Source organism: Oreochromis aureus, linkage group 4 (assembly GCF_013358895.1).
Source record: "Oreochromis aureus strain Israel breed Guangdong linkage group 4, ZZ_aureus, whole genome shotgun sequence".
NCBI lineage: Eukaryota > Metazoa > Chordata > Actinopteri > Cichliformes > Cichlidae > Oreochromis > Oreochromis aureus.
This window is the reverse complement of record NC_052945.1, coordinates 11,299,858-11,320,336: the sequence shown is the minus strand read 5'-3', so window position 1 is coordinate 11,320,336 and position 20,479 is coordinate 11,299,858. Positions and strand designations below refer to the sequence as shown.

Genomic DNA, 20,479 nt, shown 5'->3' with positions numbered 1-20,479 from the left:
ATATATATATATATATATATATATATATATATATATATATATATATATATATATATATATATATAAAAAATGTACAATTTTAAAGGCAACTACACAGGACTCTAGTTGTAATACACAGATATATAGTTTGAAATGATAAAACCATGTGTTGATGTTTTAGACAGCAGACAGCTTAAGACATGTCATTATATACTTTTGTTGTGAGGAATGAATTATAACTGATTTTGTTGGGAGAGCAAAATCACCTCAAATGGTTACAGGGATACACAAGTAATACAAACTTTAGCCCATAAATCAGCCGACAGGAATAAAACGATTAAAGTGTCAAGTCATTAAATTGTTTCACTGATTTCCAAACACAATCCTTATTTATGAATTCTTCAGAATTTAGTGTCAAAAACTTTGATACAGCGTTAATTTAAAGTAAGTGTGCTTAAAAGCACCACCATGACAGGTAGTGAAATTTCTCAGGAATAAACAGTACTAAACAACAACTCTACGACTGAACACCATTCGAGAGTTAATAAAAAGCTGGGGGGAGGTGATCTTTTTTTTTTTTTTTTTTTTTTTAAACTTCAGTCACAGAACAAGCCATCACAAACATCTTTGTGACAGTCCAATTTCTTTTGTTTTGTCAAGAGATGCTGATGGAATAAACAGAGTCCTGCCTCACTCTTGTTAACTTCCTTGAAGCAAAGATGGGAGGAGTTAGTGGATGAGATGTTCATCTTCCATATGAAGGCTGCTCGTGGCACACAGGAGAGGTTGGCTGGAGCAGTTTGTGCTCTGACTTTTCAGGCTTTCTGATGACCCTGGGGTGGGAAAAAAGGGGGAAACAATCAATAGATAAGAAACATAGTTAAAAGGGAAGTTTCCTTTCAGACTTTCAGTAGGAGAACAAACTCTTCTACACCAGTTTGGCCTTGCAGGCACTTAATAGTTGCTCATAACAGAACATATCACTGCTGGTCGGGGGTTTCTAGCTGTGAACGACAGCAGTGAATGTTACCATTATCATCAGTAGAGCTCATACATAGAGAAGCAGAGCAGACAGGAAAGCCTACATACCACAGTTATTCCTCCATACCAATAGAGCAGGAATCAGGACCTAGAGCTGGCCAAAGTGAGGTGGTAAAAAGAGACAGGATGGCAGGGAACAGAAGAGGGGGGTTAGATAACACACAGAAGCACCAGAGCACACAAGTTAGAGGCAAGGCACACAGAATTGCAGCCTTAAAGTCCAGGGTTAAAGAAGAAAGACACTGAGCTAAAGTACCAGAGAGAATATTTAACTTCCGATCAACAGTGACAAGTCTTCACTTTGTGAAGACCTGATTTGCTCTAAGCTTTCATCGGAAAGTACAGGTCCAAAGTTTAGGAAATGACACATCTTTCATTTTTATCACTTCTTCCTTAATTAAAAGGATCCTTGTAAGGGCTTTTTTTTTTGTTCTTCGCCCCAGATGGAAAATCTCCTACCTGGCAAAGACAGATCACCTGGTGGGTCACTCTCTGTTTTGGTCAAGCTGCTGTGTTCACTGATGCAGTCCTGCAGAATGTCTCCTCCAGAATGCATCCTGTCCTCTGGATACCAACAAAGTCCAGAATGTCATCACAGTCACTCAAACACATCACTGACTGTTCACTGAGAACCAAAGGAGAAAACTCACCGTCATCTGGAGACAGGGATTCTGCCACGTCCTCAGTCGCTGTGGCCTGGAAGAATAAAGGAAGGTAGGTTTTTGTCTGTACGGGTGTCAGAGCTTAATGTCAGGTAGTGAAGAAGAAGCTTACATCTGTGGGGGCGGGGCTACTGGACAGAAGAGTGTGTGGCTGAGCATCTGACATCTCTGACAGCTTCTCTTCATCCTCCTCCTGGATTGGAGACGATGGAGACCTCAGGGTGCTGGAGGGGAACAACGCAGAAAAATAAGAAATACTTAACTATACTACTAGAACCGGTAATTTAATTATTCACAGTGACACTCAAGCACAGAATTTAACTTTGAGAAAAATATTCTAGCCCTTAGATAAGCCCTTAGGCCTTCAGCCTCTAACAGGCCCATTTTACATGATTGTGTCAGCTCTAAATTTTCCTCTAAAGAAGAAAATTTGCTGGAGGCATAAAGATTAACTAAAAACACAGCTCTTTACAGGAAATGGATAAAGGGGTAAATCTGATTACTGGCCGAGTCTCATGGGAAATGAAGTTTGACACCATTACATGCTATCCAATTTCCTACCTAAACCAGATTACTTGCAGTAAAGATTTTATGTCTTAGATTACCTGTCAGGTGACTTGCTGACTTTGCCTTTCTGCAGACTTCCATCGCTTAAATGCTCTGGAGAGCTTAACTGTCTGTTGTCCCCTCCCAGACCCCCTGAGAAGTTGATGTCATCATAGAGGGGGGCTGATGGGATGGCAGGAGACACCGAGCGCAAACCATTCAGGGCCTCTAACAGTGAGATGGGCTCGAAGCCAGGAGGAACTGAGTCTGTGCCCTGCAAAAAGTCACAGTGAAAGAGACAAGTGGATTTATTGTTGATCTTAATATTATAATAAAGATTTCTAAAAAAAATAAATATTTAATGCAGTTAGGTAAGACGCACAGCTGGTTAAAAATGAATAACTTACTGAGTGCTCATCATGGTCCATAGTCTGAGCCAGAACTGGACTAAAGGACACAGGAGAAAGAGCTCCAGGCTTTTTCCTCACAGCTCTGATCTGAAGCAAGGCTCTGAAGGCTGGAAAGCAGATACATTCATTAATGAATTCATTGATTGAATCTAAACCTGCTCATATAGCATGACACAACTTTTTTTTTTTTTTTTAAGAAAGTAACACTTCTTACGCAGCCTGCAGATGGGGCAGTTGTTGGCCTGGTACCGCAGAGTGTCCGCACAGGAGTTGCAGAGACAAAGGTGTCTGCAGGGCAGGATAAGCGTGTCTCGCAGGTCAGACAAACAGACGACACACTCGTTGCTGTTGTCACTGTTCTCATCATCAGATGGCTAGAGAAAAGAAGAACAAAAAGGCTTACAAATCAAACACAGCCAACTTTTTACAGCATTGTGATTCTTCTCAGTTAGCAGTTCCAACCTTAGTTTCTTGGTTGTTTTTGTTCTCGATTCCATAAATCTCCTGCAAGAGGTAGCTTACACGGTCCACCTGAGAAAACAGGGAAAAATGAAATTCAACATTTAGATTTTATAAAAAAATATCCACATATTCTTAAAAGTTTGAAAGAAAACCCATTCACTACAAATGACTGTAAATCTGTTATGTATACTTAATAACAATAAAGTAGTGCTTGCCACTCAAACGTAGAATAAATAAATACATTCAGAGTGTAAAGTGTAGGTTTACAATCAAGTCTACTTTAGAGATTGACACACATCTGCTCACATGCTTTCACAGGCTGAAACATCCACCTTTCACCTGCTCTTTAATAGAAACATGCCACACATGGGCTGGATAAATAACTAACGGCTCAAATATGACTTTACTCTAAACTTCAATAACTTATAATAATACAAGACTGAAATAAAAACCTTTATAAACTTACAATTTGCTTCTGCTTCAGAGGTTTCACTGAGAAACTCCCATCAACATGCTGAGGGGGGGGGAGGAGACATGTTTTAGCTCATATAAATAGTAAACATGCTCTCTACAGGTTAAAATTATTTATTGTTTTTTAACATATACATACTCTTTCAAATGCTGCCAAAAGCACATGAGCATGTCCAAGGCAATCTTGAAAAAAACAAAACATCAAGATTATTACAAATGTTGGCCCAATGTGCATTTAAGGTAACAATTAAACTGTGACTGTAGTCCATTACTTTCAAATGTTAAAAAGGAGCCCATTGAGAGATGATTTCCAGCTGTTTAATTTTATTTTTTTGACTCCACTACAGTAGCTTTGCATGACTCAGAGTTCAAAATAATTCTTTTTATCTTAAACAAGGCATTTTAGCTTTTCTTCCTTGAAGGTCACCCTCCCTTCTAACCTTCTTCTGATTGGCTGCTCATCCCAAAAAGAAAGTTTGAAAATCAGGAGGGTGGCTCTCCTGTTTTCACAAGAGAAAAACTGTTTGCCTGAGATGACTAAATAAGGGAGATCTGCTTCCTCTGATATCATATAGAAGCAAGAGCAGAGAAAAGAGTCAGAAACCAAACACTTAGAGCACCTAAATGTCTAAACTTTTGGCTCACAAGAATTACCTGTACATAAACTGACCAAATTATCTAAAACTTTGGCCATGTTTACTGTAAACATCTACCACTGTAGCATATATTAAAGACAAAATGTAAGAAAAAGTACAACATTCCCCTTTTTAACAGACTCAATATTGGAATTAGTCCTGTGCAGCTCCAGCGACTTACCGTCCCCTTCATCAACCACAGCTTGGATCACCATGGGAAACACTCCTCGGTCAAGGTCAAAATTCAGCTTTAAAGGAGACAGTTACACATAAAAAGAAGACATTTATCCAATCAAACGTGGTGATGCAATGCTTTTTTATGATGTGCTAAATCATTAAAAACTAATTACAAAATTGCATTATCTGCTGCAAATACTTACATCTTCTTCTTTCCATTCGCTGAAATCTATTTTAAAAGACGGCATGGAGAATTGCTGGCTCACCCCCCGCTTGTAATGCACAGTTTCAGAGGCCATCGACGGATCCTTTGGGCTGTACCTACATGTAGAAGACAGCAAAAATCTGACAGTTTACTTTGGAAATGACATACAAGGGAAGAAATATTCCAGTACAACCTGGAAACTTTTTGCTGTTGCACCTATACAGACATCAGCAATGAAGGCTCAGTGTGAACTGTCACATATAATGTATTAAGAAATTCAGTACAGTTTTTAAATAAAATCAAACTAAAGAAAATAGAAAACCTAGCACAACAGCAGCAGCCGCCGTCATTTTATGGATCATCTTGTTTGTTTCATAAGACGGCAACTTCAGAATATCACTTTCGTCTTTGTCATAGTCTTATCTGGTATCCATGGTGACTGGTGGTTGCTAAGGACCCATTGCATCTATTCTAGACTTTGTGCTCTGAAGCTCAAATCTCACACCCATAAAACAGCATTTAAATGTTTCTTGTTGTTACTGCTTCACATTAACATGAAGGCGATGTGTCAGAGCAGTATCAGTCTGTGTGAATGGTACAACTGATCCTCCCACAGGCAGATGCATATGCCCCATCTTTGTTTACTTCACACAGGGCATGGATTTTAATTTAATAAGTAAAAGACCAGATGATCATTTGATTGTGTTATTTGTAAAATTAAATCCTTACACTGCCATGCCATTGGAGAACTCCTCAAATGCCTGGCAGTAGAGGGTGATAGCCACTCGAGCATCAGCATCAAAAGTGAACTCCACACCATACTGGACCTTTGGTTTCCCGCCGTCCTCCGCCAGTGTGTCAGAGTCATCTTTATACCTACAATCCAGACATTTGACAAGGCTTAGGCCAGTGCAATGTGACTGGCTTCATTAAAACAGTTGTTCTACTTTTATGTTGATGTTTTATTGTGATAGTGCCTTTATATCACTACCTGACCAAACGCAACGAATCCTTCCTGATGTTCACCAGACTCCTCAGGGTTTTCACAGGCTCATGGGGTGCAGGTGTTACATATGGAAACTAGTGAAAAAGAAGGATTTTAAATTATTGAAATAGTTCTACTGACCATTTTACTGATAAGAAATGCCAAACTGCTGTTGAAAATACAGTGCTAAACAGCAGGTTAAAGAAACAACAGTTTTCACCTGCACTGGCCTATTTCCAAGAAAATTCAGGTCCATGTTTTCCCCAAAAAGGTATCCCTCTGGATGTGGCGTGTCGAATTTTTCTCCTCCCATGAAAAAGTGGCTGGCAAAATAATTCCCTGAAGGTGAGATATTTTAAAAGAAAAAGCGATAAACAGTTTGGATGCACTCATGTTTAATAGTGCAGTCATTTCGGAAAAGCAACACAGCAACCTTGAAGCTTTAATTTTGATTCTTTTCAGCTATTTGTAACATTTAAAATACTTCCATAATTCAGTTAATGCTAAGAAAACTAGTTTGGCAAGCAATAAAATGGTGGCTAAACTAGTTTATATACCCATCTTCACGTTGTTTTTACGGTGTGAAAAGATCTATATGCTATAAAACTGTGGTTTAAAGGTTATTGCTTTAAAGGGTGAAAATCATTTGATGACATAGAGGGTCACTATGTCAACATCTATGATTCCCCAGTTCTTAAAAGTCCATCTACTCATGATCATCCTGATGAACATCAAGACAACGTCTGTAATAGCCTAATAAACAGCCATCGTGCTTTATCCTCGGTGGCAGCAATGTCCGACACACCGAAAATACTGTAAATCTGACAAAAATGTTTTATTAAGTTACCGTCTATTGGTCAAAAAAAAAATCCCAATCACATATGTTTACAATCATTATTTGTCTGCGCGGCTGACGGTCATTAGCAGAAAGCGCATTTAGACCGCACTAGTTTAGGAAGATGGGTGTTTATGAGGAATCTGATTTCATCGGAGACATTGACGATCATTTACCAGATTTCGGTGGAAATCGGTAAGCCGAGTTGGCTTGAATATCGATGTCTTCAACACCAGCGATTCTACGACTCAGGATGGACCCCATCTCTGCTTTCTCTGTTGGGTCGCTCGATATTAGCTCCAGTTAGCTAGCAGCGAACGATGCGTCGGCAGTTCCAACTTCCTCTGCCTTCAGTCTAGACTAACACCAAAACGATAATAACACCAAACACAAATACACGCTTTATTTATTCTAACATTTTACTCGCTCTGTTTTTTGATGGCTACGCGGCGAAAAGGAAAACAAATCGAAACGAGCTGTTGTTTCGCCAGAGGAGAGCTAACAAAGCAGGGAGACACGCTGATTGGCTGTCGCCGAGCGTTCCGGAGCGTTCGCTCTGTGTGTAGGGACTGCCCGGAGGTCCACACGGAGCTAATTTAGTAAAAAAGGGAAGGTGTCAGAGCACGGACGTCAGCTCCAATCCAGCAAATTCAACGCTGCTACGTATGAACGATAAACTACGAATAGGAAATGTTTGACCTAGGGTTGATGTTTCCCAGAGGGTCATACTGATTTCTATAAAGTTAGAAAGGGGCAACAAACTGCATTGCATGGTTACAGATTACATAAAAACAGTCTATCAAAGTAGTTGCACTTAAATTAGTTTACAGCTTGCCAGTTGACTGATATGCAGCACTTCCTAGGTCACTGATGAAGGGAATTTTCAATACAGACTCACTGAAGTAATCTTGAAGTAATCTTATACAAGGAGCCTCTAGCTCCTTGTATAATTTTCCCATGTGTGCTTTAGAAAAAATCATAAATGATGACAAGGCATAATGCTGCTCACTGATTGTCACCACTCTTCTCATCTTAAAAATCTCTCCCATCAAAAGTGTTTTATTTAACTTTTTCTTTATAACATGGCAGCACAGTGGTGCAGTGTGTTGTTGGGGGCTTTTTGTCCCCTGGCAGGGTCTCCCATGACAAATTGGTCCTGAGTGAGGGACCAAAGAGGGATTCAAAACCCCCTATAAGCAGAAGATCAAGGGAACTGTTCTCCCTGCCTGGGATAGGGTTACTGGTTACCCTCCCGAGACCCTGGAGCAGATTCCTCATAAACACCCATCTTCCTAAACTAGTGCGGTCTAAATGCGCTTTCTGCTAATGAACGTCAGCCGCGCAGACAAATAATGATTGTAAACATATGTGATTGGGATTTTTTTTTGACCAATAAAGTGGTACTTTACCTACATTGTGTATACCTGTGAAGGTTCTCAGTCTTCCAGGTCATCGTAGTCAAAGGAGCTTGGAAAGAAAAGCGTCTGGACTTCTTTAAGCTTCTTGTGAACCTTAAAGAAGTCCAGACGCTGCTGAACCTCCTTAATCCCACTGACACATCTTCTGTAGAGGTAGCAGTGTCTGGGGACAAGGGGGACAACTTGTCTATCTCCGGGGGTGAGGCCACTGAGGCAGTTAAACAACTCGTTAGTGGCTCCTGGGGAGGATGAGGTTCGCCCTGAGATCCTGAAGGCTCTGGCTGTTCTTGAGCTGTCTTGGTCGGCACACCTCTACAATGTTGCGTGGAGATCAGGGGTTGTAACTCCTGATTGCCAGACCTGGGTGATGGTTCCCATCTTCAAGAAAGGGGACCGGAAGGTGTGTTCCAACTATAGGGGGATCATACTCCTCAGCCTCCCCAAGAAAGTCTTGCCAGGGTGTTCAAAAGGAGTCCATCCGTTAGTCAAACCTCAGATACAGGAGGAACAATGCAGTTTTCGTCCCAGTCGCGGAACACTGGACCAGCTTCACCCTCTTCAGGATACTTGAGGGGGCACTGGTACCCTCTCCAGGGTGCATCTCACCTGTTGCCCTGTGATAACTGGGATAGGCTCCAGCTTCAATGCAACCGTGATTTGTATAAGCAAAGAGAATAAATTGACTTTATCTTTAAACACACTCTCTCTTCTCCTCATATTTTTCACCACTGTCAGAGCAACTTTAATTTTCCTTGATATTTCCACTTCATCTTCTACCACATCTTGTTGTAACTATCTGATACACAGACAGACCTCTACAAGAATGTAGCATAGCACAAAAATGATACTAGCTGGTTCAGTTCTCAACCTTTTTGGTGCTAAAGGACATCAGAGGTCAAAAAAGATCAAAGCACAGCAGAATAATAGTGAATAATGTAATCAGTCTATCTCTCTATATATTTGGAAGTTTAAATATATATATGTCCAGATCTTTAAATGTTTATGAAACTGTAACCCTTAAATTACAGTACCTTGGTTGGGCCCAATAGAAGTGTATTAAAAATGCATTAGAGTAAATTAGATTAAATGCGTAATGATGTGACATATAAAAATCACTTTTTGTCAGCATTCCTTTAATGTGTTCAAACACACAACTTAGAGATATATTGATAAAACTGTGAGAGTGTACACAGATATCCTTATATTTTTATACTTATATGTTTAAATTCATACTTCATAAATTCATTGTCTGCAGAGTTTATTTAATTACCTCTCACCACACTAATAAGCCACCATAACGATGATCTATAACAACAACAACAACAACAACAACAATAATAATATACACCATCTACACCAGTGACTGCACCCCTATGCACCCCTGCAACATCATCATCAAATTTGCAGATGACACCACTCTGATGGGGCTCATCACCAACGATGATGACACCGCCTACAGGGATGAGGTCCAGCGACTGTCAGAATGGTGTAACTACAATAACCTCACCCTAAACACCAAGAAAACAAAGGAAGTGGTCATGGACTTCCGCAAAACAAGAACTGATCCCCCTCCCCTCTCCATAAAAGGTGACTATGTGGAGAGGGTGTCCTCCTTTAAGTTCCTCGGCACCCACATATCTGAGGACCTATCCTGGTCCACAAACACATCAGCCCTAGTAAAGAAAGCCCAGCAGCGCCTCCATTTCTTGAGGGTTCTGAGATGGAACAGGCTGCAGACTGAACTCCTAGTGTCCTTCTACCGTGCCACTATCGAGAGTGTGCTGGTGCACGCCATCCCTGTGTGGTACGCTGGTTGCACAACAGCTGACAAGAAGAGACTACAGAGGGTCATCAGAACTGCAGAGAAGGTGATCGGCTGTCCACTCCCCTCCCTGGACTTAATTGCCAGCTCAAGGTGTCTCTCCAGAGCCAGGGCAATTATAAAGGACCACCTCCATCCTAACCACCACCTCTTCAACATCCTGCCCTCTGGAAAAAGGCTCAGATCCATCAGGTGCAAAACCAACAGACTAAAGAACAGCTTCTTCCCATGGGCTGGCAGAACTATTAATGCAAACTAAGAGTGTGTAAAGACTTCCCCAACACATCCACTCTGACACTGCTGTTGATCATCTGTGTGCAATATCTCAGTCTTTCCATGTTCTGTGCAATATTTTTGGCTCATGTGCAATTACTTTGGTCCCAGTCTGTTTCAATGTTTCCTACACATACACCATGTATATAGTTCCACTCACATATGTATACATATACACTGCTTTTTATTCTATTCTATTTATTTATTTATTTTTATTTTTTCAGCCTTATTGTATATTGGTTTCTCTTCTTCTTATTTTAGCACCTTTGTGGTCCAGCTACCCAATTTCGCTGTGCAAGAAACTGCACAATGACAATAAAAAGCTCTAAGTCTAAGTCTAAAATAATAATGGTTATGGTACAGGAATGGTTGTGATAATGGTTATTGTACAAGGCAGAAATTGTTAAGCAAGGACTACTATTAACTAAAGTTAATATTTGTAGTGCTGAGGTTGGTGGGAGGTGATGGTCTTAGGGCACCTTGGGCCAGCTCTGACTCTGAATAGCTGGCGACAGAATAATAAAGCTAAAACATAATAAATATGATGTTGAATATATAATTCATAATAAAAAACACTAGCTCACTAAACAACAATGGTGCGGTTTATTTATTTATTTTATTTAATTTTTTTACAGCACTGCCATTGCCTTTCCATTATGCCTTCACTGATACTAACATTGTCTAACGTTGACTAATTGACTAACGTTGCAGTTCTCCAGTTCGACCGCAGGAGGCCAGTAAACACAACGATTTTAAATACTCGAAGGTCAGCTATTAGTTTCAACTGGAATCTTCTGGTAAGCGGCAGATTGATCTCCAAATCACACGAAAAAAGCTATATAGGCGTTCAGTAATACATATAAACAATGAATATAATGCTGGAGTCCCACTTTCTAAAGTATGAGATGTCTTAAAAATATTGTAATCATATTTAACGCTCTAAATAATTATATAGTTAGCGGAGCTGATGCTAAAAAATGTAAAAAGGTAATGGTTGTTTACATGCTATTGTTTAATATAGTTTTATTTTTGTCGTGTTATTTACAGGATAAAAAAATTATGTCGTATTTTACTTAAACAAAAAGAAACGAGCAGAATGTGACGTAGAAGTTTTGAGCAGCAGCTCGTGTAACTCCTGATTAATGACGTCAGGTGTAAATCCATCTCGACGGATGTTGACTCTTCTCAGGAGGGACGGAGCTGCTAACGTCAAGCAACTTCACGCAGCGGGCTGGCGTCTCATCTACAACCAGGTAATCTGGCATTCAGCATATTGACAGTTGCCCCGTTAAAGAGTCGTGACCGAAGACGGTTTTCTTCTCCACAGCCCTCCGGGTCTTCACTCCTTAACCGTTTCTGTCCGCATCTCTTTTTTTTTTCTTTTTACGAGGTCGTTTCTGTGTCACGAATGGCGACGCTAGCGATAGCCAGCTAACCACTGCTACCCAAACAGACATGCTTTAACTAAACAAACACATCGCTGTCTTTAAGCTGACCTCAGCGGCTGACAGGAAACACTCCCTGTCCTTCACGGGTTTTCTTTCTTTCTTTCTTTCTTTCTTTCTTTCTTTTTCGTATTTTTTTAAATAGCAGAGATGTTGTAGAAATACCGAATTCAACGGCTTATTTTACCGTTCACATCACTCCGCATTGCCTCTCAGTTAGCTAGCTACCCTACCACATTATTATACAAGTATTAGATCCAAGCACCAATTTAAATTAACATCGCCGCTGGCTTCCTCTGGCCTCACTTACGTAACTAAGTTATTCATGGTTAGTTGTGCAAGTAGATTTGAGCAGGATTATCCGCTACAGGATTATTAAAAAACATCAGCTAGCTGGCTAGTTGCTTATCTGGGAAAACTGTCCCAATAAGTTGGGAGCAGTTACAGTTACACTTAGTAAACTTAGATATTTATTTGTGCAGGCACCGAAGTTAGTACTTGTTATTGCGATCACGTATAAGTTTTCTTTTCACTTTTGCTTTTTGTTTGCCCTGGACACAAGAAGAATCCAAATTTCAGCCTTAAAAAAAACAAAACACATACACACACACACACACAAACACACACACACACACACACACACACACACACACACACACACACATATATATATATATATATATATATATATATATATATATATATATATATATGTGTGTGTGTGTATATGTATTAGTTATAATTTAGTTATTTCTTCTCGTTGGTTGTGAAATTACCAACCTGAGGAAGTGATAGTTGATGTTTGAATCGTTTTTTTCTTTAAATGACCATTATCATTGTTTATATCGGTAAATGGGCTGTAGTCAACAGGATTTACAAACGGGTTATATATTTAATTAAAAAAATAGCTGTTAGGCAAGTATCTTTATGACTCTGCATTATTTGTACTTTCAGTGTATTCTAAATAATAATCAAACCATCCTTTCAGGCCACTTCAGATGTCTTCATAGAACTACTGTGTTATATTTGTTGTCACTTCTGCTTCCCTGGCAAGATTGTTCTTAACAAAGACGTTTGTAATCTCAATGAGACTTTTAACTCGGATAAGTAAAGGGCATATGAAAGTCACTTTGGCAAAACTGATTGCAGCTTTTATCTTAGAATAGAATAGAATGGAATAGAATTCAGCTTTATTGCACATGTCACAAGTACAAGGCAACGAAATGCAGTTTGCATCCATCCAGAAGTGCATTGGCAATAGATATATTACAAAATATATATTAGCAATAATATAGATATATAGATATATTACAAAAAGGGTCTATTATAGGTATGAGGGTACAAAATATGGGTCTATTATGGGTATGTTACAAAGTACACGGTATGAAGGTATGTTATGAATGTGCTATAACTATAAGTATGTACAGGCTGTAGTGAGTGTACAAGCTATGTACAGGCTTGTGACATATTATAGGTTAACAAGTTATTTACAACAGTTTAATTAATGGCTTACCTCAGCAGTGTCTTATTTCAGTTCACTGCTAAAGACTGATTTGTTTTTGTAACTTTTAGTGTAGATTTTAATAACAGTCTTGGCTTAATAATAATGTACTCTTTGAACTCATAAATTTTTAATAATAATAATAATAATAATAATAATAATAATAATGATGGTGAATTTTGCTCCTATTACAGGGTGTGGCAGATCTCAGGCTTCTCTGGAGGAATCCTTAATTTCAGTCACATCAGGTAAACCTATTAGTAATAGTAGTAGTAGCAGTAGTATAAGTTTTTTTTTTTTTTGCGTTCTCTGGATTCACTTCTCCAAACATTGGCGATCAAAGTAAGAGGTCACAGCTGGTTATCAAGTTGAGTCAGCTTAAAAAGTGGTGCTGCTAACAGTATCTGACCAATCACAGTTTTACATAAGAGGCCTTGCAACAAAACGGGTGACTTTACATAGGAAGATTAAAAAAATGAAAAATATGAAGGATTAAACACATAACAAAGGCTGAACTGAAAATTAGGCCAAATTAGTGGAAATTTGATACAACTTCAGGAAGTATCAAATATGATCATTAGTGCTCAGAGTACATTAAAACTGTTGTGAAATTGCTTGCAGCCAGCAGGAAAAAAAGGGTAAAGCTACGTCGAATCTACATTTAATGCTGTTGCTCATCAAGGAAAAACAAAGACTTTAGATGCTTCGACTATCTGTGCACAGATGTCCAAGGAATCTTCTGGGAATGGTGACCTTGTTTTCACTAGAACTCATTGGTCTGTCAGCAGTGATTTCATACCTGTTGATCTCTAATCTGCAATTTAGCCTAGTTCAGCACAGGTTAGGTTTGCAGCATATGTTACCATGGTAATATACCCTAGTAAGTAAGGCCTGGTATTTCTTGTAAAAAATACCAAAACAAACAAACATACACAAAAAAACACCTTAATACATTGAGAAAAGAGAAATGTCAAACTGACTGAACTACACTAGTGTTAGCATGCAGCCTCAAAATACAGGAGGTACGTCAGTAGCATCAGTGTATGTTGTGGCTCTATTAGGGGAGCTTGTTACTGTTGCTGCTTATAAGTGTAGATGCAATTATAGAAATTAATAAATGAGCACATTTGTTAGTCACTGAGTCAGTTAACATAATTGACCTACATTTAATAGGTAGGGTTTGCTGCATATTTAATATTAGCATTGAGGTTTGTTTCTGACTCAGAAAGAATCATTTGAGGTTTGCTGTGCATGTAAGTGTATTTATTTGCTAAAGGAAATGAAAATGCGCTATCTGATTTGACAGCGACTAGTGTGCATGTAGGTTTTTGATAAATGATGTGTTAATAAACAGATATACAATTTTGGTACATTTGAAACCCCAGCTAACAAGACCAACTGGCAAAGGAAAATTTTTCTGCAGTTTAACGTCTTTTGTTCTTTTTCTCCTCTGCACTTTAAAACCTGCATTAGCAAACAGCTTCTTCAGCATCATATGCTTTGAAAACCTTAATATAACTGAGGAATGTGCTGAAATGATATCAGGAGATCACAGGGACAGGCTCAAAAGTTGCACCGCTGGTCTTTAAAGTCAATCTTTATTTATTTTGTGGGCATTTCTGTTTATATCAATTTGAATTAAAAGGACTTCCATAGTTTAAAAATATAGGGTAGTGACATTTCAACATCAAAACAAACTGAAGTCTAGACACATTTCAACACTTTCTTTGGTCGGCGAGGAATGATGTAGTCCATACAAACTTCCTTTGTCTGTATACCTGTCTCTGTGTAGCAGCACCTTTCTTTTCCTCTCCAGATAAGCTCACACATTTAAAAAGTCAGTTCACATTTGACTAAAACAGATGGAGGAAGTTTCTTTTCAGTGGGTTTTGTTTGTACTAGATCCCAGTGGTACTTTATGGACTTGCCACCGTTTATGTGAGACTTAAAATATTAGAATCAATCTTACACAGACATCTTTGGATCAGAGGTGTTGGCGTGCCAGTACTGTTTCAAAACGGGCCTACACGATTGGTCCACATTTAGTAGAGGCAAAGTATCTGTATAACCTTACTCAAAAGAAGTCTCAATTTTGGTGTTTATTTTGCCCATTGTTATAAACAGCTTTATATTGCAGTCCTGTCAGAAGGCTAAAACATGTTTAGCCAGATTTAGGAAAAACCATGACTGTTTTGTAGACATTCCCTCATCAGAAAGACTTCTGTTAGAGTCTTTAAAATTTAGGGGTCTGTTGTATTAACAGTAGTGTAGTCTATTACACATATTTTCAAGTATGTAGAGGTTCATGTACAGATGTGAGAGCCTGCTTCTCTTTGTGTTAGTACTTGCACTTCTCTGACCTAACAGGTGGAAAATGCAAATGATGGGATTCCTTAGAACAAATTGTAGCACCATGCAATAACAGTCTTTGGTTTTGCTTGTGCCTTAGTGCTTTGGAGTTGTCATCACTGGACATACATACTTTTAAATCTCCCCCCAAAATTGGTGTTCTTCCCCGAGGCATTTGTTGCACCCTACATTCAGACACCATTTGCATTATTTAGGCAGAGGGAAGAGGTGCTTCCTGCTAAAACCTGATCACCGGGGAAGGATGGAGGAGCTCACGATTGTTTTGCTGTTGATGTTTTCACACCTAGCAGTTCATTTCATTCATTTAATTCAGGCCTTCTCTGGAATTGCTTTTGCTAAAGGCTTCTTCTTAAGTGGTGGCTGTCACTCAGGAGGCTTAGAGCAGGTCATCTGGTAATCGGAAGGTTGGTTTCTGCCAGATATCCTTGGGTATGAATCGGTGAATGAAAGCATAAAGCACTTTGGGCGCTCAGAGTAGAAAAGCGCTATATAAGAACCAGTCCATTTACCATTCTTTACTGCACTCAAAGTCATCCAGGTTTTCACACAGTAATCACTTACTCTGGTCATCTTATGGTTTTTACTGCTTCATCTTGGTTTATAAGACTGGAATTGAACAATTTGGTTTTAGTTGCAAATGAAATGTAAACCCATCATGATATTGTTTTCATGTTCAAATGAACAGTTTTGCTTTTACTTCTGTTTTATTGTCAGGCAGTATTCCTATAAACCAAGAAAATGTGATTAACACTGCCAGCGTTAAGGTGTCCTAAAACCTCCCCCTTTATCTTTCAATTCCCCTGAAACATATGGTACAGTATGTGCAGACTGACATCAGCAGTTACATCAGCTCCTTCATTAGCCTCTCTGACTGTTGATGGAACATTTTATGACTGTGTCAGAGAGTAATGAGCCAGGGGACTCAAACTGTGCTCATTTTTTATTCCTCACAGGGGGGAAGGTCAACCTGTCGAGTTGTGAGTGGCGCTTACGTGTCCGACCCGTTTGCTAGTTCAGACATCCGGCCAGTATGTCCAGCGATCCTCCCCCTCCGTACCCCGGAGGTCCCAGTGCGCCCCTCATCCAGGAGAAAAATGGACAACCTGGTAATAAAGCTGAACACACAGGACTGTGAATGTTACAGTAGCGGTATTGGTGGTGACATATGTTCTACATTCAGTGTGAGTGATTCGGTAAACTTCCTCAGTTCAAGAGGAAGTACATCTGCGACCGTTTTAACTGTTGAAAAAAATTGTAATTTGCTCATTTTAAATCCAGACTGATTTGAATAATTTAGTCAAAATTTATCTTTTGTAATATCAGTATGACTCTGTTCTAAATTATTATATATTGGTCTCATTATGGAGCCTACTCTGATTTACTAACCAATGAAAAAGAGAAGTTCTTGAGTGCATTGAGATAATTCAAAAGCAGTTTGACCACTTCCCCACAGCTGATGTGAGAAATTTGGGCACTCACTGAGCTTGAGAGACTTCATTGTAATATTTGCTAGTTTGATGAAGAAGAGCAAATGTAAATCACAGCAAATAAAGGTCTCACCTTTGAAAGCATCAAAGATAACCAGTGAAGTAAACACCCATGCTGTCATGCACTTGCAGCCGTGTACTACTGCAGTTATTTATTTCAGACCATAAACTTCAGTTTGTTGTGTCAGACTTGTGCGGGGCTGTCTTCAGTGCCATCTTTTTAATGTGTGCTGTATTTCAGAAGCGGTAAGGACTGCTCCTCCACAGGGACAACCCCTACCTCCAGACTATGGTCCACCACCCTATGAGGCCCCACAGCCAGGCTTCCTACCACCACATGTCCCTGGGGAAGGGCCCATGCCAATGCCCATGCCTATGCCTCCACCACCACAAGGTGCGACAGACTATCTGCATATATAGATAAGGAAATGAAGCATCACACTGCCATAATATGTGACTGTCTTCTAAAGTTGTCAGGGCATGTTAGTGTTCATGGTTCTGGACCCGACATGGTGTACAGCTATACACAGTACAAACTGCAATAGCTGTACACACTTAATATTTGCACATTCTTTCCAGAGAAATAAAGTTTTACAGTTTGATAAGAGGGGCACTTCAATTTCAACCATATATATTTAATTTGTGTTATATACTGGGATATATTTTTAATTGGGCTATGTGTATATAGTAGAGCTATTTGTTATATTTTTTTGTATGATCAGTTACTGTTCTTACTGTCTTGGAGCAACTCTGACCACATAATTTCCTCAGGGATGAATAAAGTATTCTGATTCTGATGTAGTTTCTGTATTTATGGACTGCTCGGAAAAAAACACTTCAGCTTGCTAAATTTCATTACTTGAAAATAGTTTATTTGGCTTCAGTTTAGCTTGGTAGAAGCCAGAAAATTGAATTAATAATGTGGAAATGTAAAAGAGCTAAAAAGAGTATTTTATTGTCCACTGGCTTGTAGATCTATTTTTCCTTTTGGCTCACATCACTGTTGAGGCTATGGATCATTTTCTTAAATATCATGACTGATGTTCTTGTGCTCGCCCACTCTCATTGGTTTGTCTAAATGCAGGTGGCCACTACCCACCACCACCACCTGGTCACTTTCCTCAACCGATGCCAGGACAGATGGGCCCAGGTCCTGGCCACTTTGTCCACATGGGAGGTCACACAGCGACCGTCCTGGCTCCTCCAGGAGCAGCCACCACTGTGACCGTTCTGCAGGGTGAAATGTTTCAGACTTCACCAGTGCAGACTGTGTGTCCGCACTGTCAGCAGGCTATCGTCACCCGCATCTCCCACGACATCGGCCTCATGAACACACTCTTCTGCCTCTTCTGCTTCTTTGTAGGGTAAGTAGGTCAAAGAAAAGACATCTGGTGGTGGGTTTTTGCTGTTTTTACACATGAGTAATGCCTAAAAGTGACAGTAGTTTTAAAAACACAGAACTAGAGCTGGATGATAAATTATGTCAAGAAAATCTGCAATAATCATATTTCTGACATGATAAAACTGTCATTATTGCAGAACGCTGATTGTTGTTATATTGCTGCTTGCAGGCAGAAGCATGTCCATTGAGCTAATTTAATTGATGAGACACTTTCTAATTCAAAGTTTGACTTTATTGACACTAGATGCATTAAGTACCCTAGGTAGTGTTTTCGAAAGTTGAGTAAACGTATAAAATAATTGCTTAACACTTCAACAAACTTAAAGTAACTTGACCATATAACTCATCAGGGGACTGCAGAATATTGTCACATAATAATGCTGAAAAATATTTCATACAAAGGTCACACATCACCAGCTGCTAGTGTCTCATTCTTTGTGGCCTGGTTATACTCATTGGTGTGAGGTTTTTTTTTTTTGCTTTTTTTTTGACTCAAATAGTGAAAAAAGAAGTTGTCCTTTCCAGCTTTAGCTAGATGAACTTTATTGCATATTTTTCAGAATACTTTGCATTTGCTGGAAGTTTGTTGAAGTAGCTCCCTTATTGGATACTAAATTGTCACTGGAGTCTCGCATTTGCTCTTGCTCTCAGACACGGCCAGGTTTGTCCATAGTTGAGCATATAAGGGAATGTGAAAGAATTCACTTTTATTCATATAGCAGCAAATACTCATAGCACTTTTATTCTAAGGTAAAGACCCCACAACAATAGAGAGAAAAAAACAACAATCAGACAACCCCCCCATGAGCTAACACTTGTCAGCAGTGGGTAGGAAAAACTTCCTTTTAACAGGAAAAAACCTCTGGCATACCCAGACTCAAGGAGGGGCAGCTACCTGCTGCGACTGGTTGGGGGTTCTGTCAGAGGTTTCTTTTAAAAGGGAGCTTTTTTTACTTCCCACGTTCACCAAAGTGAAGGGTGTCGTCTGATTATTGTAGGGTCTTTACCTTCCAATATAAAACACCTTGAGACAACTGTTGTTGTAATTTGGCACTATATAAATAAAATAAAATACCCCATAGCGTCCATTACTTCCCAGCTCACCTGTTAAGGACTTTGGAAGATAAAATATTACCTGAACATTCAGACAGACGGTGTTTCAATAATATGTTGTTGATTTAGCAACTTGTTAATCGTGTCTGTCTTAAATTTTGCACAACAGTATACTGTGGGATCTGTGACCTTCAACTTTTGCATATGTTCAGATCGGGGCAGATAAGCAGATGGTGTATATTTCATGCTTCTGTGTTGCCATGTTCTTGACCCAGTGATTGTTTTGTGAGAGCTTATTGTACGTAACGTGTACAATCATGAGCAGGTGTTTGATTTTTGCTTCATCTTCTGTCCATCTGCTCCTCGTTCACAGCTGTGATCTCGGCTGCTGCTTGATTCCCTGTATGATTGACGACCTCAAGGATGTGACACACACCTGCCCTTACTGTAAGGGCTACATTTATACATACAAGCGTATATGCTAACCACGGACAGCTGGATGCCACAGAGACAAGTACATGCACACACATAAACCCACAGTGCCCCCTGCTGGTAGTGACAGGCTTCTCCCCTCCGCACCCCTCTACATTTTTGCAAAGTGTTGTGTAGCCCTCTTAAATTGTAAGTGAAGTTTTCTCATTAGTTCACAGCATATTTCCTGTATATACGGTTCAGCATACTTCTCTCATGCATTTGAAATGTACAGTTCTCTGACTTAAGCGCAGTAGGTGAAGGCGCCCCACAGAGGCACACAGGTAAATTTGTGATGTTTCGCATGCGGGAAAAAAAAATGAAAAAAACAAAACACAAAACTGCCTCTGTTAGAGAACGCTGTGAAAATGTCACTTTATTTGAATTCATCTGTGAATTTTGCTCTATAGCAAGTGTATTCAGACATGGGTTAATTTTTATCTTTGATTTCAGATATTTAATTCATTATTTTAACCCTTGTATGGTGTTCGGGTCTGTGAGACCCGTTTTCAGTTTTTTTCAAAAGAAAAATTAAACAATTAATAATTTATTCAACCTGAAATTCATTGGCTTTGGCTCATTTTCTGTGAAGAACATAAATCCAAACAAATTTTCAATGACCGCATACTGTACCTCTCCCCACGCATTTACATTACATACAAGGTGTTCGGGTCAATTGGACCCAGGTCTAATAAAAGTATTGAAAGTGTAGGTCCTGTGTTCTCACACTCTGTCTTCCTCCTTTCTGGTGCTGCTGATACTGTTTTCTTCTCCTCCCGCTCCCGCACAAAGTTGCCACATTATTGAAAATTCAACTATCAACACCGTC

At 39.4% G+C, this 20,479-nt stretch overlaps 2 protein-coding genes across 3 annotated transcripts; one reads left to right on the top strand and one right to left on the bottom strand.

Moving 5' to 3' along the window:
- Nucleotides 1–547: 547 nt before the first annotated feature.
- Nucleotides 548–6,964, bottom strand: mgrn1b (mahogunin, ring finger 1b). 2 transcript variants are annotated; one of them, XM_031737370.2, is made up of 17 exons: nucleotides 6,585–6,964; nucleotides 5,794–5,912; nucleotides 5,580–5,668; nucleotides 5,318–5,464; nucleotides 4,587–4,704; nucleotides 4,388–4,454; nucleotides 3,711–3,754; nucleotides 3,567–3,614; nucleotides 3,101–3,169; nucleotides 2,853–3,012; nucleotides 2,636–2,745; nucleotides 2,288–2,502; nucleotides 1,795–1,906; nucleotides 1,671–1,716; nucleotides 1,480–1,584; nucleotides 1,069–1,114; nucleotides 548–812 (listed from the first exon to the last, which is right to left on the bottom strand). In XM_031737370.2, the coding sequence occupies exons 1-16, from the start codon at nucleotides 6,670–6,672 to the stop codon at nucleotides 1,074–1,076; spliced, it is 1,578 nt and encodes a 525-aa protein (XP_031593230.1). In that variant the 5' UTR covers nucleotides 6,673–6,964; the 3' UTR covers nucleotides 548–812; nucleotides 1,069–1,073. The 2 variants fall into 2 exon arrangements, with proteins under 2 accessions (XP_031593230.1, XP_031593229.1); XM_031737369.2 differs by lacking the exon at nucleotides 1,069–1,114 and having other exon boundaries at nucleotides 6,585–6,963.
- A 4,012-nt stretch (nucleotides 6,965–10,976) lies between these two features.
- On the top strand, nucleotides 10,977–20,361 carry cdip1 (cell death-inducing p53 target 1). Its single transcript, XM_031737397.2, has 6 exons — nucleotides 10,977–11,174; nucleotides 13,062–13,115; nucleotides 16,191–16,343; nucleotides 16,966–17,118; nucleotides 17,809–18,088; nucleotides 19,553–20,361. The coding sequence occupies exons 3-6, from the start codon at nucleotides 16,268–16,270 to the stop codon at nucleotides 19,662–19,664; spliced, it is 621 nt and encodes a 206-aa protein (XP_031593257.1). The 5' UTR covers nucleotides 10,977–11,174; nucleotides 13,062–13,115; nucleotides 16,191–16,267; the 3' UTR covers nucleotides 19,665–20,361.
- The last annotated feature ends 118 nt before the right edge of the window (nucleotides 20,362–20,479 follow it).